General features: G+C 47.2%; 1 protein-coding gene across 2 annotated transcripts in view; it reads right to left on the bottom strand.

Moving 5' to 3' along the window:
• Positions 1–19,686, bottom strand: part of TEP1 (telomerase associated protein 1) — a 56,438-nt gene that overhangs the window by 13,616 nt on the left and 23,136 nt on the right. For both annotated transcript variants that reach the window (XM_072976943.2, XM_072976944.2), the window contains exons 23-44: positions 19,556–19,680; positions 17,181–17,297; positions 16,984–17,101; positions 15,114–15,305; positions 13,457–13,647; positions 12,282–12,435; positions 11,980–12,159; positions 11,216–11,308; positions 10,839–10,971; positions 10,535–10,685; positions 10,163–10,302; positions 9,863–9,951; positions 8,513–8,627; positions 7,023–7,248; positions 6,796–6,913; positions 5,706–5,830; positions 4,527–4,626; positions 3,878–4,033; positions 3,191–3,400; positions 1,424–1,577; positions 851–1,069; positions 145–293 (exon numbers count right to left, since the gene is read on the bottom strand). In XM_072976943.2, coding sequence (XP_072833044.2) covers positions 145–293; positions 851–1,069; positions 1,424–1,577; positions 3,191–3,400; positions 3,878–4,033; positions 4,527–4,626; positions 5,706–5,830; positions 6,796–6,913; positions 7,023–7,248; positions 8,513–8,627; positions 9,863–9,951; positions 10,163–10,302; positions 10,535–10,685; positions 10,839–10,971; positions 11,216–11,308; positions 11,980–12,159; positions 12,282–12,435; positions 13,457–13,647; positions 15,114–15,305; positions 16,984–17,101; positions 17,181–17,297; positions 19,556–19,680 — 3,255 coding nt within the window. The remainder of the gene's footprint in view (positions 1–144; positions 294–850; positions 1,070–1,423; positions 1,578–3,190; positions 3,401–3,877; positions 4,034–4,526; positions 4,627–5,705; positions 5,831–6,795; positions 6,914–7,022; positions 7,249–8,512; positions 8,628–9,862; positions 9,952–10,162; positions 10,303–10,534; positions 10,686–10,838; positions 10,972–11,215; positions 11,309–11,979; positions 12,160–12,281; positions 12,436–13,456; positions 13,648–15,113; positions 15,306–16,983; positions 17,102–17,180; positions 17,298–19,555; positions 19,681–19,686) is intronic.

Raw genomic sequence — 19,686 nt, 5'->3', positions numbered from 1 at the left:
CCTTGTGCCTCATAGGTCATAGATGGCCTATGGTGGCCAAATGGCCTTCCTCAACCCCCCCTCCCCACAAAGCTTATCCACTATTATTAGGAGGCGAGGTGTTTGGGGGCACCTTTCAGGCCCCGACTTGTCTCAGCGCCTCACCCGGTCTTTTCCTCCAGTGGCGAGGCAACCGCCGTCGGGGCTGAAGGCACAGCAGGTCACGCCACCCGTGTGTCCCCGGAGGACGGCCAGCGGCGAAACGGGGTCCGGTGTGAGGGGTCTGAAAAGCCAGAGCCGGACTGTGAAGTCCTCTGGAAGGAAAGAAGGAGCGTTAAATCTGGAGGATTGACACAGGCGGGGCACAAGCACCATGATTGTGCCTGCCTGCCTCAGTGAGGTATTTGTGTGGTGGCAATCTTTAGGTTTCTTGTTCTCCCCCGTGCCTGCAGCTTCTCACTCAACCAAGCCACTACCTGGATTGCTATTTTTTTTCTAAAAAGTCACAAGTATAAACCCTTTCTTCTCCACCTTCTTTGATCTCCCTTCCAAAACAATGCATCATATAATTAATGCATTGCTTTGAAACATTTCTAGGCTGTTTTTCATTTGGACAAACCGGTCTAAATACAAATCCTGTTACATCAAGTCAATTCTGACTTTTCAGAATTTTCCAAGTAGAGAATAGATGTGGTTTACCATTCCCTTCCTTCTGGAAGCACCCTGGGACATTGCCTAATGCCACACAGGCATCGAACTGCCGGCCTCTGGCTCTGCAGCCAGATACTTAAAACGGCCCTCACCAAAATCGCAGTCCTGCAAATTCACCCCTCGGAAGCCAAGCTTCTGTACTAGTTTCCCTGTAAATCACCTGAGGTCGACACCACCAGCTTCCCAGAGACAGCCAGGCCCGTCACCGCTTTCTCGTGGCCTTGCAGTTTATGAAGGCAAGAAGGATGAAGGTCTGAGGTGTTCCAGAGGCAAAGGGACCCGTCACTGCGGCCCCCGATCAGGAAGCGGTCCTCCAGCCAGGCCAGGCTGCAGACGGCCACCCCGCTAGCTCGGCAGTGAGTTGAGCCAGCGTTGGTGCCTGAAAGAGGGGGAAAATGAATGAGGGACAAAGAGGAATGAATGAATGAATGAATGAATGAATGAATGAATGAATGAATGAATGAATGAATGAATGAATGAATGGGCACTGCTTAGCTGTTTTTGATCGTCGTAAAGCGAAAATCGGTTCCCGAAGCAGGGAACCAATCATCGCTAAGCAAAATTCCGCCATTTAGACCATCGTTTTGCGATCGCAAACATTGTCGTGAAGCAGATTCGTCATAATGCGGGGTAATCGTTAAGCGGGGCACGACTGTACAAAAAGGTGACCTGTTTTTGAGCTCTTAGTGGCTTTGCCTTCATCAGACAAAGGCCAGTTACGAGAAGAACTTACCCCAAGGGTGGCTGTAAACCCAGACGTCATCCGAATGGTGCCCCACCGCCAGCCGGCGGCCATCCGGACTTGGCACGACGCACAGAGCCGGAGAAAGAGTGGCTGATCCTAAAGTCCCGCAGTATTGTCCCAGTCGGCCTTCCCAAAGTTGGACCTGCGTAAACCAAGGCGCAGCGACACCCATGAGACCGGATCCGTGACCACTGGGGCTTGGATGGGCGCGTGCAAAGGGAAGGAGGGATTTCTGCAATAGGCTTGGATTTTAAACATTTATCTGAACTCGGGTGGGGGAGTGGAAGAGATAAAACCACAAGATATGTTTTGGGTAGGCACAAAGCAAAAGATATGCTTTGGATGGCCAAAATCTTGAGGTCTATCACTCAAGAAACCTCCTATTTCCATGCAATATCTTTCTTTGAGGGAAACGGCTGACACTCAAGATATACTTCATCAGCTTCCTCTGAAATCTGGCCATCTGATACCCTTTACTGTATTTTGTGTGTGTGTGCCAACTTTTTTAAAGGATGGGACATCTTGATTTCATATGTTGTTTTTTTCCAGGCATTATATAAAAATTGCACACTAAAAAACTCTGATGCATTGTCTGAAATCCTATTGCTTGGAGTAATACACCCCCCTAGAGTAGGCCCACTGAATCAGTAGAGATTTGGTAACTCAACTTCTCCATACTGTTCACTGATTCAATTGTGACTTACTTTACAGCAGTAAGCAGCAACTACAGTACCTCCATTTGACTCAATGGAAATTATGGAGGAGTTGTCTCCCCATTGATCCAATGGAACTACTTTAGTGCAACTGATGAAACAATAGGATTTCAGTCATTACAGTAGGATCCCCTGTATCCGTGAGATCAGTATCTGTGGTTTCACTTTAATAACTGAAGATATTAAAAATATTAAAAGAAGAAAAATCTAAAATATGTATTTTCATGGTATATTTACCAGAAGTGGCCACTAGAGGGAGGCAGAGACTATGCCTCCCTCTATTGTCTAGTTCTGGTAATACATGGTGAAAATATTTTTTCTGGATTTTTTTCTTATATTACGCTATGCATAGTATTCGTTATTATCTGCGGCTTTCAGTATCTGGGGCTTGGAACCAATCCCACATGGATACGGAGTTCCTACTGTACTTTACAGTTCCACCCCTGCTTAAACAGTGGTAAAGGTAAAGGTAAAGGTTCCCCTTGACATTTTTTGTCCAGTCGTGTTCGACTCTAGGGGGCGGTGCTCTTCCCCGTTTCCAAGCCATAGAGCCAGCGTTTGTTCGAAGACAATCTTCCGTGGTCACATGGCCAGTGCGACTTAGACATGGAATGCTGTTACCTTCCCACTGAAGTGGTCCCTATTTATCTACTCGCATTTGCATGCTTTCGAACCGCTAGGTTGGCGGGAGCTGGGACAAGCGACGGGAGCTCACTCCGTTGCGTGGATTCGATCTTATGACTGCTTGGTCTTCTGACCCTGCAGCACAGGCTTCTGCAGTTTAGCCCGCAGCGCTACCACGTCCCTTATTTAAACAGTGGTACTGAGTCTTATTATCTTGTCCATATGGGTGCAGCTACAGGGATTTTGGGCCCGTCTTACAACATGATGTGTATCAAAACCAACCAATTTATCAGTATTAGTGGACTGACACTGAGTGGGCAGACAAATAAGTGGGCTTTAGACCAACTCATGGCTGAACTCTCACCTCCCAACATCCTAACCATTCTCAAGGCTGTCCAGTCCTATCGCAAACACGCACCTTGCAGTCTTCTCCCACGGTGAGAAGCTTCCCTCCCGGGAGGAAGCGAACGGCAGAGACGCAGCCAGAGTGAGCTGAGAAAGCACCCAAGACAACCGCCTCACGCCATGACCATAGATTGATGGAGCCTACCAAGGATCCGGCTATTAAAATGTTCCCAGCCGGGGAAAACGCAATGGAACGGACAGAGGCGTCGTGACCTTTCAGCATCTGTAGAGGAAGTCAAAAAAAATGCTGTGGGATGGGTTGGTTCTTGACACCTAGCTGGAAGCTTCAACTTGCTGAAAGCCAGTGCGATGCAGAGCAAAGATCACCCCTGTGTTCTTGGACCGCAACTCCCAGAAACCCCAGGTAGCATATCTGGTGGTGAAGGCTTCTGGGAATTGCAGTCCAATAAGACCTGGGTTACCCAAGGCTAGGAACCACTGGTATAGAGGTTAAAGTGCTCCGGTAGAACATGGGAGTTCCGGATTCTAGTCCTCAATGAGCCATGACTATGGGCCCGTCAACTCTCTCTCAGTCTGACCTACCTCACAGGGCTGTCGCAAGGATAAAATGAGAAGGGGGGCCATTTGAGCTCGTTGAGGCAGAACAGGAAAGAAATGGGACCAAAGAGCAGTACATTCCCAGTGTCCCTGGACCCCCCCCACCCCATCTCACAATATCTTGAGTCTCTCCCTTCCTCACCGAGATCACACTCATTTCATTGGCATCCAAGATGATGACTGTCCTGTCCCATCCTCCTACAGCCACCAGCTGACTGTCGGGGTGAAAGGTCACACAGTTCAAAGGACGCAAACTGTCCCATTTACGCATCAGCTCACCACGAGTAGAGTCCCAGAGCTGAAAAAGGAAAGTTACACATCTGGAGTTATGGTCCATTTTAAACTATTCTTCCTGCCGCTCCCAAGACATGTATTTAGGGGCAGCTTGCAACCTAAGGCAGGTGTCCCGTGGATGTTTGTGTGCCGTTAAAACAACAGTTCTGAAAACATTTTGCTTTGCCCAGCTTGGGCAGTGAGAGAAATAGCACACACATGGTGGATGGCTCCTTCCTGCAGATCGAGAAAGTGGGGAGAACCCAGTGACATCTATCGGTTTCTTACAGCCTCATTCTACAAAAAAAACAACAACCAAAGTCCTACTGAGGTTCTGATTGCTCAAACCAGGCTGATGCCATCTGCTTTTGTGCCTACGTCTGTCCCATGACAGAAGTATTTCTTTTAGCATCTTTGCTGCAGCCACTTTTAAAAGTCAGGAGGGTTATAACCTGCCCAAAGCAGGAAGATAGACAAATTCAAGGAGGAGGAGGAGGAGATTCGAAGGGCAGCAGTACCTTGAGATAGCCATCCAAAGACACAGTAGCCAGTACTCTGTGATCTAGGCTGATGCAACATTCTGTGATTTGCCCCATGTGAGCATCGATGCCCACCAACCTAAAACAAATCGACAAAACAGGAAGACAAAGGAGGCAATCTGAGAGGACATCGAGACTGTCAAGACCCCCCACCGTTATTCACTGAGGTTTTACTAAGCCAGAAGGGGACAAGACGTCATTAGGCACATGAAAAAACTATCTGTTCAACTTGGAGCCTTGGAAGTCAGATGCAGTTGGGAGGAAAGTGACTGGGGTGCCTTGACTTGAACTCTCTAATTGGTTTTGCCAGTAGTTCAACTTTGCTCAAATGGCTGTTCATTCCAAGGAGTTTTACATGGATCGTGGCTTAGATATCTGGCTGCAGAACCAAAGGTTGGGGGTTCGATTCCCAGCCTGGGTAGCCCTGCACTGTCCCAGGGCACCCCCAGAAGAAGGGAATGGTAAACCACTTTTAAGTATTCATGACCTGGAAAAAAAACTTGAAAAGGGTCACCCTAAGTCAGAATTGCCTTGACGGCACATGATGATGATGATGGTGATGATGATTACAGATACATGTACATTAATATTAATGTTGTGAGTGTTGTGTTTTGGCACGTTTTTACATTGTATTGGTTTTACTGAAATGTGTTTTGGTGTAGTGTGCAATATTTATATCTTTAAAATTACAGTCATAGTAGGGAAATGTAGCCACCATTTTACATTCTTTTGTTTAAAAAAAAAAGGCAGGTGATATAGATCAACAGATGAATTGCCACAATCTGTATGAGGAACAGCTAAATCTTGACCAGATTGGTAGGTTCACATTCCTGCTGGGCCATGAATGGGGCGTCTGCTATCACTCAAACTAACCTGCCTCATAAGGTCGTTTGGAGACTAAAAGGGTGAGCGGAGAGCATTACAAACACCCCATCTATCCTTGGACAGAAACTATCGACCACTACGTCCTACCGTCACTTACAATATTACAGCCAAATGATTCCATCTATCCATAGATTCCACAGCCCACGTCTCACCCACCTGGTCTCATGCTCAGCTACCATTACCTAGCTCTCCATTTTGCCTCAGGTGACGCCAAGATTCTGCCTTCCCAGCACCATTTTGTCCAACACGACCAACTTCCCCCCCCTTCCTTACCTGCACCCTTCTGTCAGGCTCCAAACCTCAAACCGTCCGTTGAAGGCCCCAAGGCAGACCCTCGTTTCCGACAGAAACTCGACGGCCGAGATCCCATTGCAGGTGCTCAGCAAAGCCTTCACTTCCTACATATTTGGGGAGCGGTGGTGGGGACGGGGGGTGGGTGGGAAAGAGGTAACACAACAGCCTTCCTTAATCTGGTTTTGCTCCTCACGTTGCAAACTTCAAGTCCCATCAACCCCTTGCTTCTCCACCGGAAGGCTTTGCAATCCCAGGCATCGGAAGAGCACTCAGTTGGATAAAGCTCCATGAACAGCCTTCACACACACAAAAAGACCTCAAACATCCCACAATTCTGCTTCCTCAAATAGCCATCTGGGCTTAGCGGCTTGTGGACCATTTTCTGGACTAACGTTTTCAGAATGCCCTAGCCAACAGGGACACTTCCTTCAAGCTTGAGAAGGTGTGTATATGATGAGAGATGACAACCAAGAATGCATCGGTCAGGGTTGCCAAAAAAAGACCTCTCTACAGAGCAATGTTTCTTAGAGCCTTTTCCATGTGGGGAGGGAGGGAGGGAGGGAGCCAGGCGCCGTTTGACCAGATGCTGGTTCGAGAATATTGGAACCACTGCAAAGAAAGCCCTCCTTCTAAGGCAATGGTCCCCAACCTTGAGCCTCCAGATGTTCTTGGACTTCAGCTCCCAGAAATCCTGGCCAGCAGAGGTGGTGGTGAAGACTTCTGGGAGTTGTAGTCCAAGATCAGGAGGCCCAAGGTTGAGGACCACTGTTCTAAGGGATGACTTCCAGGACACCTCTGGAGTGAAGACCCAGAGAGGCATGGCTTGGGAGGACCCAGTGGAACAGGTAGATGACCATGGGGAAGGATCTTCCGACAGGTAACGTGGTCCCAAACCATGAGGGACTCAGCGGGCAGCTCAGTGGTTTCGGCATCAAGCCAGAGGTTGGGAGTTCGATTCTCCACTTTGTGCCTCCTGGACAGGAGCTGGACTTGAGGATCCAGAGGGACCTATCCAGCTCTGCAGTTCTAAGAGGATGATGACGAGGATTTACTATTATTAGGATTTTACCTGCCCAGTCTCCACATCCACCAGGTGCAGCGTTCCTTCCGTGGTGCCCACAACAGCCAGCTTGCCCGACGGGGCGACCGAGACACAGGACGGGGTGGCAGGCAGGGTAAGAACAAGGCTGTTTGGTGTCGGAAGAAGGGAAACAGAAACCCAAGTAAGTGGCAAGGTTTATAAGGGAGAGGAAGGGAATGGAAAAAGTCCAGCAATTCCACTTGTTGAAAGATCACCTGTTGGTTTTCTGGGCTTTTTGAGGCTTGTTAGCCCATCTCAGGAAAGGTCTCCGGTTCCCACCGAGAGCGGCCCGGGCTTGTGAACAGAGTTCGGAGGAATCGGGCTCATTCACTGCCTGCTGCAGGAGCAGCAGGGGATTCTGGGAAAGGAGGACCAGGTTTCGCTGCAGGAAGGCACGGAAGAAGTCAACAGTCTCATCTTTCTCCGTTCCGGCTGCAGTCTCTGTTACAGAGGGAAAACCACCAAGATCAATGGACCCAGGTTGGAGGGATCCATATTTCCAGTACATTTATCCAATCTAGAAACCATCTAGCCCTGACATAATTCTCCACTCTCATGATCCAGATTTAGATCTCAAACAAATTATCGTACTTTTCTGTGTATAAGACGCCCCCCACTTTTCTAATCCAAAATTAAGAAAAATAAGTGGGGCTTAGCAAGTGTAGGGGGAAAGGGATCAAAGAACTGCAGGATCGCTTTGATCTCTGCTTTCCCCTCCACTTGTTTTTGTTCTCTCCTCAGCTTACTTCCATGTATAAGACTACCCTCAATTTTTAGTCTAAAGATTTTAGACAAAAGTATAGTCATATGCATGGAAAAATACGGTACTTTCTATGGTTCTAGGTTTATATTCAAGCCTTGCCTTAAATATTCCATATCTGAGCTATTGAAGTTTTGATGTAAATTATAGTTATCTCTTCAGATTTATACACACAATAGGAATACATGTACTGGGCAGAATCTTCTTCCTTGCAACAGTTGTGGGTTGTGTGTTTTTTTTAATCTTGTGAAAGAAGAATATTCATCTCCCCCCTGGGCCCATAAAAGTTGCCCTGCTTTAAATAGATCCATTTCCAGTGTGTACAACTGTGAGCTCGGGGACCTCACAAAGTTTGACAGCTGCAGGATGTAATGGTCTACACCTCCCAGCAGGCCTCTGGCCACCACGATTAAGTATTATTTTTGTCATAGCAGAATAATGTCTGTTTTAGGATCTGTGTTCCCCGTTTTTTTTAAAGGATCAGGTAAAACTTGAAATTTGGGTTTATTTATTTACTTATTCATTTATACAGACAACAGTCCTCCCCCTCATATACACAAAGCCGAGGCTCTAACTGTCACATAAATCTGGGACTGACACCTATACGTTGCCTATGTATTTCTTACTTCAGTAAGACTGCAATATCCACGGGGCATCAGTTCCAAGCCCACCCCCCACCCCAGCCGATGATGAAAACAAGGAAGTAGTAAACACTATACATAGAACAGTCTCTGACTCCCTCTAGTAGCTAGTTCTGGTAAAAGACACTGGAAATACATATATATATAGATTTCTGGGTGATTTTATTTACTATATTCAGCCTGTGGATAAGTTAATCAGTGGATACTGATCCCTCAGATAGGGGGGATCCTACTGCAGCGGTTTCCAAACCTATTCAAAACGGCTATCCCCAATCCAGCCACAAGGGGGAGACCAAAATCTCACCGTAGAGTGCATAGGCTTCCGAGAGGCAGCAGAGGAGGCCCAGGGAGAGATGAGCCCTCATGACATTCAGACTGGTCAAGAAAGAAGCCAGGATATTGAGCTGGCCACTTTGGACCTGGAGGAGGAAAATGGTCATTGTTCAAAACAGCATGTGCCAAGACCACTTCCGGTCCCTGTCTAGTTCTAGGCGACGAGCTACATGGATGTTGTACTTCTGGGCCCCCAATGTTCTTGGACTATAACTCCCAGAAATCCTGGCCAGCACAGCTAGCAGTGAAGGCTTCTGGGAGTTGTAGTCCAAGAACATCTGGGTTACCTAAGGTTGGGAACCACTGCTCTATTGACTGCACCACACTGGGTATCCATGCGCCATGCATACGGCACAGGGAAGCTGGCATATACCCAGGGAGAAAGCCTTGTCACGTTGGGCTCCACACCATACAATGTGCTTCCTATTGTATTGCTCCTTCCATCTTTTGAAAACCTTTGTCTTCAATTCCATCTTTCACTGAAATCAGAAATCAAAGTATGGATTTTAGAACCTCTGAAGAGTATTCTGTTAAGCACGCTGGAGCTGCTGTTCTTTAAACCTGCTTCATTAGAACATAGCACTAAAAAGGGATTTAAACTATTTCGGATAAACAGTCAGGGAAAGGCAACAAACTTAAATTAATATGGAAGTGAGGTATGCTGAAGGATACCTCCCGACTCTCACGCCTTCTGTTTTATTCTCTTTAGGATCATGAAATCTAGCATGGAGGGATAGTAGCTCAGTGGTTTAGGTAGGAACCAGAGTTTGGGAGTTCAATTCCCCGCTGTGCCTCCTGTGAGTAGAGCCAGCCTGGGTGGCCTTGAGAAAGCTGCACAGTCCCAAGGCACCCCCCCCAAAAAGAAGGAAATGGTAAACCACTTCTGAATACTCTTTACCTGGAAGACCCTGAAAAGGGTCAGCGAAAGTCAGAATTGACTTGGTGGCATATTATTATTATTAATCATGAAGCAAAACAAACAAAAAACTCAAAAATATTCTGGCATCTTAACCTACTGTATTTTAATGTGAGCCTTTGTGCATCAAGTCCATTAAAATACAGCAGTTAGTCTTTAAGGTGCCACATTTTTGACTCGTGTGTGTGTTTGTGTGTGTGTGTGTGTGTGTGTGTGTTACACACTTTCGAAACTCCTTCGAAAACTACAACGAAGAAGTCTGGCAACACAGGGCTGCATCTTTTGTGTGGTTTCCCTTTGCCCTGGTGTCCCTTCCTATCGACATGACAGCCACGTGGGCTGCTAATCCCGTTGGTGCGCTCAGCGCTATCTGTCAAGCTGTTTATTCGCACCCTTTTCACTTACCAGGTGATAAGGGAGTGCCCTCAAGGACTCCGCCTCGCTGTTCCGGAAAGTTCCGGAGCCATCCGGGTCTGCCAGTTTCCACCAGTGAGCTGCACAAGATAAAACGGGGAGACAGTTCCCTCTTTTAGCACGAATTACAGGCCGAACGATGACTGCCGCCATGGCTCAAAAAGCTTGGGGCTGCTTGCTTAGAAAGATCTAACAAAAAGATGGCACTCCGGTCATTGAAATCCAAAGCCCAAAGCAGAGGACGTTGGGGCAGAAGGTGACCACAAAGCCATGGTATCACCAAGCATTTACCTGCCAAGAGCACATGAGCCACGTGGTCCAGGCCTGGCTTCTTCAGGTAGCGTCGTTCTACGGCCGCCCTTAAGGGTGTTCCACAGAGATGGAGCCGAGAGCCTGGAGGCTCAGAGAGGGAACCGCATGCCCCGAGCAGCCTATAGGGAAGCAGTGGAAAGATCAACCCCGTCACACCCTTCCCTCCGAAAACCAGAAATCAAAATTTTTTGCTCTCCAACCGAGCTAGCGATTCCAAAATGTTCACCAAATGTTTTTTTTTCTCTCTCTCTCTCTCCCTACACAAGCTTCAGAAACTGTTGGGATTACCCAGAGGGTGTGCGAGTGGAGAAAGCACCCTTCCTTCCACAGGGATGACACCGAGTGGCTCACCCTCTTAGGCTGCGCAGAAAATCAACGAAGGGGGCCACGGGATAGCTTCCGGCATGTCTTCCAGCCACCATGGCTTCTTCGAAGGTGACGCCGGCCCGATTCAGTTCCTTCCAGGTTGCAAGGATCCCATAGAGGTCTCGTTCTGTCAGTCCTGCAGGGGCCAGAATCACACCGTTTTTCCAGACGGAGGCAACCCGCCCTTGGAGCATCACAAGAGCCGACCACCTCTAGGGCGGAGCAGAGGCCCTGCTGTCACAATCCAGCCCAGCAGGCCTGCTCGAGTACAGCTTTCCACACGGCTTACCATCTCTGCTGGCCCAGAGGGATACGAGAGCCACAGCCACCAACTCCAACCCATGATCTTGTTCTAGGCACCCCAGAAGGTGCTGCAGCAACAGCGGAAGAGACACTGGTAGTTTCTGGATTCTCTCTGAGAGCTGGAAGCAGGAGAAACGAAAATAAACCTTCATAGAAAAGGACATTTTCTGCTTTTATTATGCTTTCCCTCCAGCAAAGCCATCTCATTTAGAGCACGCATTTCAGCAATCAGATCTGCAAAGAAAGCCAGTCTTGATACCCCAATTACCAAACATGCGTATACTTTTAACAGGCATTTGCAGCCAGACCTCGTTCGCCATTTGAGAGAGCACTCCTTCAGTGTCTCATGCCGCTTTGACTCACCTTCTCATAGAGGGCAAAGAGTCGCAGGTCCTGGGTCAGCAGAGTTAAGTACAAAGGCTGCCGGGAGCCCCTTTTCAGGAGCACGAGCCGCATCTGCCGGGAAGGAGAATTGGAATCAACAGATTTACAGTTCTCTTCTCATTACTGTTGTAACCACTGGAATATTTTAGCAAGAAACCAGGTAAGTGTTTTTAGTTTATTTCCTTATGACATTTTCTCCCACCTTTGTCAGAGTTACACACACGTCTTCCCCTCCCTTTGCATCGATTACACTTTAGTAGATTAGATTACTAGTTCTTAACCTTGGGTTACTCAGGAGTTTTGGACTGCAACTCCCAGAAGCCTTCACCACCAGCTGTCCTGACTGGGGTTTCTGGGAGTTGCAGTTCAAAAGCATCCGAGTAACAAAGGTTAAGAACCACTGGGTTAGATGCTGGGATGGGAAACAGGGGAGGAGATGGTTTGTACTACAATTCCCAGAATCCCATAGCCACTGACCATGCTGGCATTCTGGGAGCTGAAGTCCAAAATTCCACATTTGAGAGAGCCCACAGAATCCTCCCGGACAGACCTATGGTGATCTAGACGTGTAGTTTGCCAACCTTGGGCCCCTAGAGGTTCTTGGACTACAACTCCCAGAAACCCTGGCCAGCAAAGCTAGTGGTGAAGGCTTCTGGGAGTGTTAGTCCCAGAACACCTGGGGGACCAAAGTTGGGAACAGCTGATCCGAGACCCTCTGGAGGTGTTCCTCTCGCTCCGTTCACCTGGTTATTAAAAGCAGACTCCTCCAACTTTTTGCCATACAAGGCCAGGTCTTTGCGAATTACGGCAACCCGGTCAGGGGGGTCCAGAGGCCCAAGAGAAATGTGGATCACGTCCGTCCTTCGCTTGAGGGACCCGAGCAGGGCTGATTCTTCTGAGACGCTGAGGATGAGACTCGCTCGCTGCAGAGAAAGACACACAGGTGAGATAAAGAGAAAGGTACCGGAGCGTCGGATGGTTCTCTGTGCATGGTGGTGGGGGAACCGGGCAGACATCCGGTCTCAGGGGCGGCCCTCAACCTCACCTGGGGCAGCTGCTGAGGTAGCCAATCCGAAATCAGCTGTCCCTTGGCTGTGTGGATCAAATCGGTACCGTCGATCAGAACCACTAGGGACTGGCCGCGTTTCAGCGACTGGGTCACGGAGTGCAAGAGGGATTCAAACTGGACGACCAACCCTCTGCAAGGAAACACAACAGTCTTAAAAATTTTCAGCAAGCACTTGTTTATATAGTTAGAACTTCCATAATCAGGATGTTTTCTGAGTTGCAGATGGGGGCATGTGCAAAGAAGCACATACGTTCCCTATTCGCTCCCTCTCTCTCTCTCTCACACACACACACACACACACACACATAATAGAATGGAAATACATCTTTGTTGTCTACGTTCAGATTCATGAGAATGGTTTGTAGTACAGTTGGACCCTCTATCTGTACGATCAGTAGCCGATGATTCACGTATCTGCTGCCTGAAAGTATTCAACATCCTGAAATACATATTTATGCATAATTCCAGGGTGTGTTTACTAGAATTGACTGTTAGAGGAAGCCAGAGACCACGCAATGTATAGCATTCTATACGTCCACGTTCTCTTGCATCTGCAGGGGGTTTGGAACCTATTCCCATGGGGTTCAACTGTATACTCAACACAAAAGATTCTCTCCTCCTCTTGCTTTGATCAGCTTGTGGAGAAATTAAATAGGACATCATGGTAGGATGAGTCTGACCAAGAGAAAAATGTAGTTCTGGAGGACACCTATTGGCTAGCACCAGTGCATCAGAAATACACATACACAACTCCTAGAGCAATTTTTGTAATTTCAAAAAAGGTCTGTGTGCTTAAAATTTTATCCTAGGCATAAGGAGATGGAATGAAATGCATGTGGTGTATTAAAAATGCAGGTTATCTATCAATCTATCCTTCTATCTGTCCATTCGTCTTTCTGTCTCTATTATCCACGTTTTTCAGTATCCACAGGGGTGGGTGGGTTTGGAACCAATTCCCTGTGGATATGGGGATCTTCCTGTACACTTGAAACAGCCTGCTGTCGGTGGGGAAAGTGACAACTTGTTCTCTAGCAGCTCTTCAGCACAGCGCAGCAGGCGGCCCTCTGGAAATTGGCCTCAGATCTCCCCCACCCCCGACCCAACAACCAACCAATGCAACACACACTCTTGCTCGTCACAACGGTGCTCACCTGTAGCTTCCAGGCGGGGCTGGTGGCTGATCCAGCAGTTTCCTCAGCGAGGCACACAGACTGCCCAACACAACCTGGGCTCCAGCCTGATCAGGCCGGGCCTGGGCGAAGTGGGCCACAACGTGGTAGCTGGGAGGCTGGCCGGCGCCTTGTGCTGGGGCTTTTGACCTGAGCTCCTGGGCAAGGGCTGCCTGAGGTAAAAGAAAATAGCGGGTTAGTCGGCCCTCTGAAGCAAGATGGACGAGGGTAACACCCTGAATCAACCAGCCCAGCTCACAAATCCTGAAATTCACCCCACCCACCCCCGGATTCGCAATCTCCCGAGGCTAAAGAAGTCACAACGCCTCTGCAATTGGTCTATAATTTCACACCTAAGCCTGTCACTTCTTCCATGTTTAAGAAAGCGAATGAAATGAGAGAATAAATAAGAGTAGAAATGTCCTTGAAAATGAATAATACATTTTGTTACTTAGTGAATTATTACCATGTTTCCCTGAAAATAAGACAGGGTCTTATACTGATTTTTGCTCCAAAAAACGCATTAGGGCTTATTTTCAGGGGATGTTTTATTTTTTCCATGTACAACCATCTACATTTGTTCAAACACAGTCATGTCATCTTCTGGTTGCTGCACAAGGGTGGAGGGCAGGATTTCACTTAACTGGGGCTTATTTTTGGGGTAGGGCTTATATGACGAGCATCCTGAAAAATCCTAATAGGGCTTATTTTCAGGTTAGGTCTTATTTTAGAAACAGGTTGTTTTTTTTATTATTATTATTATTATTATTATTATTATTTATTATTATTATTATTATTATTATTATTATTATTATTATTATTGTTGTTGTTGTTGTTGTTGTTGTTGTTGTTGTTATTGTTGTTATTGTTGTTATTGTTATTATTGTTATTATTGTCATTATTATCATTATCATTATTATCGTTATCGTCGTCATTGTCATCACCATCATCCATCCATCTAGTCCATTCTGACATGTGGCAACCCTTTCCAGGGTTTTCCAGCCATAGAGTAAACAGTAAGTGATTAATATATATATATATTCCTTCTGGAGGCACTCTGGGACAGTGCAGCTTGCTCAAGGCCACACAGGCTGGCTCTTCTCTCTGGAGGCACACTCGGAAATCAGCACTCCTTGCCTCTGGTTGTTGCAATAAAGTACAGTGGTGCCTCGCTTAACGAGTGCACCGTTTAACGAAAAATCGTTAACAAGTTGCTGCTTTCATTTCTGGTCACGGGCCAGTCGCCCGACTTGGCCCCTGACTAGGAATGCAAGTGGGCGGGAGTGAAAACTCCTCCCTTTGGGTCTGCCAAGCAGCCCTGTGTCGTGACCTGATTGGCTGTGGCCTTTGGCCAACCGGTGTCTCTCACTGGCTCATTCTGAACCCTGGGAGGCCTCGGTTGGGCCACCCAGGATACCGCTTTTCATTCATGCTGCCGCAAAATTCTAAACTACGGCTGCTCCAAACACGGCCAGTCCGGCCAGCCCATGTGCCAGGACCCCCAGCTAAGATGGGGGCTGAGTTACCTAGGCTATGCCAAGGATCCCTACTTTCTGAATGAGTTCACCGTGAAACCCTCCCACACCTCTCTTCCTCCCCACCACCCAGATTCATCCCAGATTGAGTTCCCTTCACTCACCAAAAAGACCGTCTTCCCCTGTCCAGGCTCTCCGCTCACCACGTAGATCCTACCCCCACGCAAATGGGCAACCGTGGCGTGGAGCAGCTTTGTCCGTGCGCAGCACCTCCTCTGCTGCAACTCTTGGAAAGATTCTTGCAGAGCGCTTCCTTCCTCCTCCTCTGAGTCGCCAGGAAGGGAAGCACCATCTCTCTAAATAAACAGGGACGGGTATGAGACACACAGAGAGAGAGAGACGTCCAATATGCGCGGGGGCATTCTCTACAACAAGCACTCCTTTCCGTCGAGATCTATGGATCATTTCTGCAGGTTTTTATTTCACCTGCAGTGAAATAAAATCCTGCAGAAGTTAGGATTTTATTCTCAAAGTTTATTTCATCCTCAAAGTTAAGAGGAAACAGAAAACTTGCCAAAAACTAGGCAGGTTTCTCACTGCAGCTCTGAAGAAACGGCGTGCTTTCTTTTGCTTTTAAACGAACACGTCTCTGGCTCTTAAGGTGGAAAAGTTGTGTTTGGGGGGGGGGGAAGGGTCCATGCTTTAAAAAATCCCAGAGTAGCAGCTGAACAGGACTCAAGCGGCTGAAAGTGAGACAACTGTTCTGTCTCCCTTCCCCAAATCTAGTAGAACAGAAAGGAATTATGAAATTTTGTTTCATTTACATAAGGCAGGATCCTATTGGGCTTTTATGCTTATTTAAGGGAAATCACAGGTCTTGGTGGCAAACGGCTGCTCGGGAACAAAGTGCTGGTTGCGCTCTTGGGCATGGGGCTGATTGGGCGCATGCCGAGGAAGGCAATCAGCACGCCATTAATTAGCAGCAGGGTGCCACTGTTCTCCTTATTTTGTACTGGGGAAAGACCAGTCCCTAGAGATGGGCACAAACGACTGGTTCTGATTTCTACTGGTCCCCAAGGGGGAAACCCACCTGCATAACGAAAGATGGCAAATTCTGTGATATTTATACACAGTCTCATTAGGGAAAATTATAGAATTCAATTTAGCTTCTTCAGGACAGGGCTAATCATCTGACTCAGGAGGAGGAAGGGGGAACTAGCCTGGCAGGGAGGCGGTCCAATCAAATGTTTTTAAAGCTTTAAAGGTTTAAAAACATTTTATTATCTACAGTATTCAGTTTTACCGAAAGAAACAAAACTGGCCATTTCTCTCAGACTTGTTGCATTTTTGTTGAAGTTAGATGCAATAAACCATATGCCCTGACGTATCGTGACGCAATGCAACATTTTTTTCACATGCATGGCATGCATATCACCATTTGACTTTAATGTGAGAAAGGCAGAGACAGAACTTGGTGGGAGGAGTTCTCAGACGGGAGGGTTAGGGTTCTCAGCCAGCATGTTCAGGATCGGGGTGGGGTGGGGGAGGGAAAAGGCAGAGAATTATTATGGGGATGTGCTGGCACAACGGGTTAAACCACAGAAGCCTCTGTGCTGCAAGGTCGGAAGACCAGCAGATCGTAAGATCAAATCCACGCGACGGAATGAGCTCCCCACGCTTGTCCCAGCTCCTGCCAACCTAGCAGTTTGAAATCATGTAAAAATGTGAGTAGATAAATAGGTACTACCACGGTGGGAAGGTCATGGCATTCCGTGTCTAGTCGCGCTGGCCACGTGACCACGGAAACTGTCTTCGGAGAAACGCTGGCTCTATGGCTTGGAGACGGGGATGAGCACCGCGCCCTAGAGTCGGACACGACTGGACAAAATGTCAAGGGGAACCTTTACCTTTACCAAGTAAAAATTTCCACCTCTAGATAGGGCCAGCAGACATTCTGATATTGATATTTGAGGTCATTGCCACACCTGTAAGCTATTTTAAATGGAATTCATCCTTAATATTCTTGTCCTTTACCTCTATATAATGGTGCCGGAGGCATTCCCAGACATCTTTCAAGACCCTGATGCCAAAATCCTCCAGCCCTTTGACATAAGGGCGGCTGTGGGCTACTCCACCCCACTGGCACTTATATCTGTGGGAAAAAAAAGACTGTCAAGGAGACACTGCTAGGAAATGGCACTATCTTACCTATCAACGTCAATTTGCATTACCTGCCAAACGAAGCCAGGCCTTCGTGCTTCCCAATATGCTCTTTCAGGTCTGCCATGCGGCGTTCCGCCTCCTCTGACTCAGCCACGAAATCTGCCTTCCACGCTTCGGGCACAGAACTGACCAGAGGAAAGAAGAGAGACAAAGGAGACAGGAGATGAAGACTCTAATTCTCCGCCAAAGGAAACCCACATTGACCTCCAAGAATTTAGATTTTCTGTGCACCTAGGACGTTTTGATCGCAAATCAAAAGCCAGAGACCAAGAGGGTTTGAAAGCAAGCTGTAAAATAACCTATTGCGCCCACTTTGAGGAGATCATGTGTTCCTTCAAAGCAAACAAAATCAGAAATCCTGTTCATTTTGCTAGGGGAAAAACTCACATGCCAAAGCGAGCTACTTGTAAATCAGAAATGCTGAAATTTCATGGCCATAAAAGTGGCTAAGCTGCAGTACTGCAGTCAAACCTCTGCTCGTGATCCGAGTTCAATCCAAGCAGGTTCAGGTATTTATTTATTTTATTTTATTTATTTATTAAATTTATATCCTGCCCATCTAGACTGAAGTCTACTCTGGGCGGCTATACAGCTGAAAATTGACTCAGCCTCCCATCCTTCCAAGGTTGGTAAAATGAGTATCCAGCTCGCTGGTGGGACAAAATGTTCCTTGCATAATTAGGCTGAAAGCCGCCCAGAGAGTGCTCTAGCACTATGGGGCAGTATGCAAGTCGAAACAACAACAACAACAGCAAATGAACAACAACACTGGACACAGCCTTTGCAGCTTAATCGCTGTGGTCTTCGAAGTATGGGGTTATACATCAGCACAACGTAGATCCACTGAGAAACCACTGCAGGGTTTAAAAAAAAATTGGCACAGGAGGCATTGAACAAAAAATTGTGGTGCAGAGTAGATTGCATCATTACATGTCTGGAACACAGATGTCACCGCAATTATCTGAAGCAAGTGGCATTTCAGCACCGTGAACAGCTCCTTATCTCTATGAAAATAAATAATAACTATACGCTGTCCAGTGAATTCCCATTTAGGGTTAGCTTCCCAAGATATAAAGTACTTTGAAGTGGTTTACTAGTCTCGCCTTCTGATGATGTTTAAGAACTCATGATCCCGTTTATCTACACACACTTCAGGTCATCTTGGCTGGCCCCTCTGTTGGAAGGCACAGGGCAGAGCCTCGGCCTCCCCAGCCAGATCCTCCAACCTACTGCTCTATAGGAACCCATCTCTACCAGAAGGACATGCCATCAAGTCAGTTCTGACTTATGGCAATCCTTTCCAGGGTCTTTCAAGTACAGAAGACTCAGAAATGCTTTACCCTTCCCTTCCTCTAGGGGCGATGTGGGACCGTGCAGCCTGCCCAAGGCCACCCAGGCTGCTTCTTCTCCTTGGAGGTACAGTGGGGGATCAAACTCCCAGCCTCTAGCTGGGCATCCAGATACCCAAACCACTGAGCTATCCAGCCATGAAACTCTACATGGCTGTATTCAAGCATGCATTAACTTGCAGTCCTATGGATACGGAGACCATGTGACTAATGCTTCACCAAACACCACCTACACCATTCAAAGCATATTCTCAGCCGCAAAGAGAACTAGAAACTTGATGGGCCTCCTTTATTAAAATAAAAAATGGATATCCCTAAGGATGCAGTATTCCTCACAATATTTCAAACTCCCCTACTTGTGTTGCATTCACAATACAGTGATGCCTCGTTAGACAGTTACCCCGCATGACAGTTTTTTCGCTAGACATTGACTTTTTGCGATTGCTATAGCGATTCGCAAAACAGTGATTCCTATGGGGGAATTTCGCTGGACAATGTTTGGTCCCTGCTTCGCAAACCGATTTTCGCTAGACGACTATTTCGCTAGACAATGATTTCGCTAAACAGCTATTTCAGTGGAACGGATTATCATTGTCTAGGGAGGCACCACTGTAAACTGCACCTGTGTAAGCACCTTTTCGTGACTTAGAGTACAATAAAGCTATAGCAACTGCTTTTTCAAGTACAGTAGGATCCCATCTGTGGGATCAGTATCCACTGATTCACTTATCCATGGTTTATAAATAATAATATTAAAAAAAATCCCATACTACATATTTCTAACAAGGAAGTTATCAAAACCAGCCACTAGGGGATGCCAGAGACCATGCTATGTATAGTGTTTGCTATTACAGTATATATATTTTTTCAGCATCTACGGGGCAGAGGGGGACTTAGAATTAATCTCCTGTAGATACAGAGCTCCAACTGTACTTGCATTAGGGACAGTGACTTGATTTAAGTCTACAGAGCTAAACCATAACCTATAAACCATAACCTAGCATTTCATTTGAAAATTACTGTAAATGCCTTACCCGAGGAAGTCTGGCTCTCGGAGGTAAAAGAAGGCCCTGGATTCTGCAGTCGGATTTTTGCAACCCTTCAGGAACTGAACAGCCTCGAGCTCTGTGACCGAACGGCCCACCGGGTAGGACTTGATCTGCAG

Source organism: Pogona vitticeps, chromosome 6 (genome assembly GCF_051106095.1).
Source record: "Pogona vitticeps strain Pit_001003342236 chromosome 6, PviZW2.1, whole genome shotgun sequence".
Classification (NCBI taxonomy): domain Eukaryota; kingdom Metazoa; phylum Chordata; class Lepidosauria; order Squamata; family Agamidae; genus Pogona; species Pogona vitticeps.
Note: the sequence above shows the minus strand (reverse complement) of the source record. Positions and strands in the feature narration are given on the sequence as shown.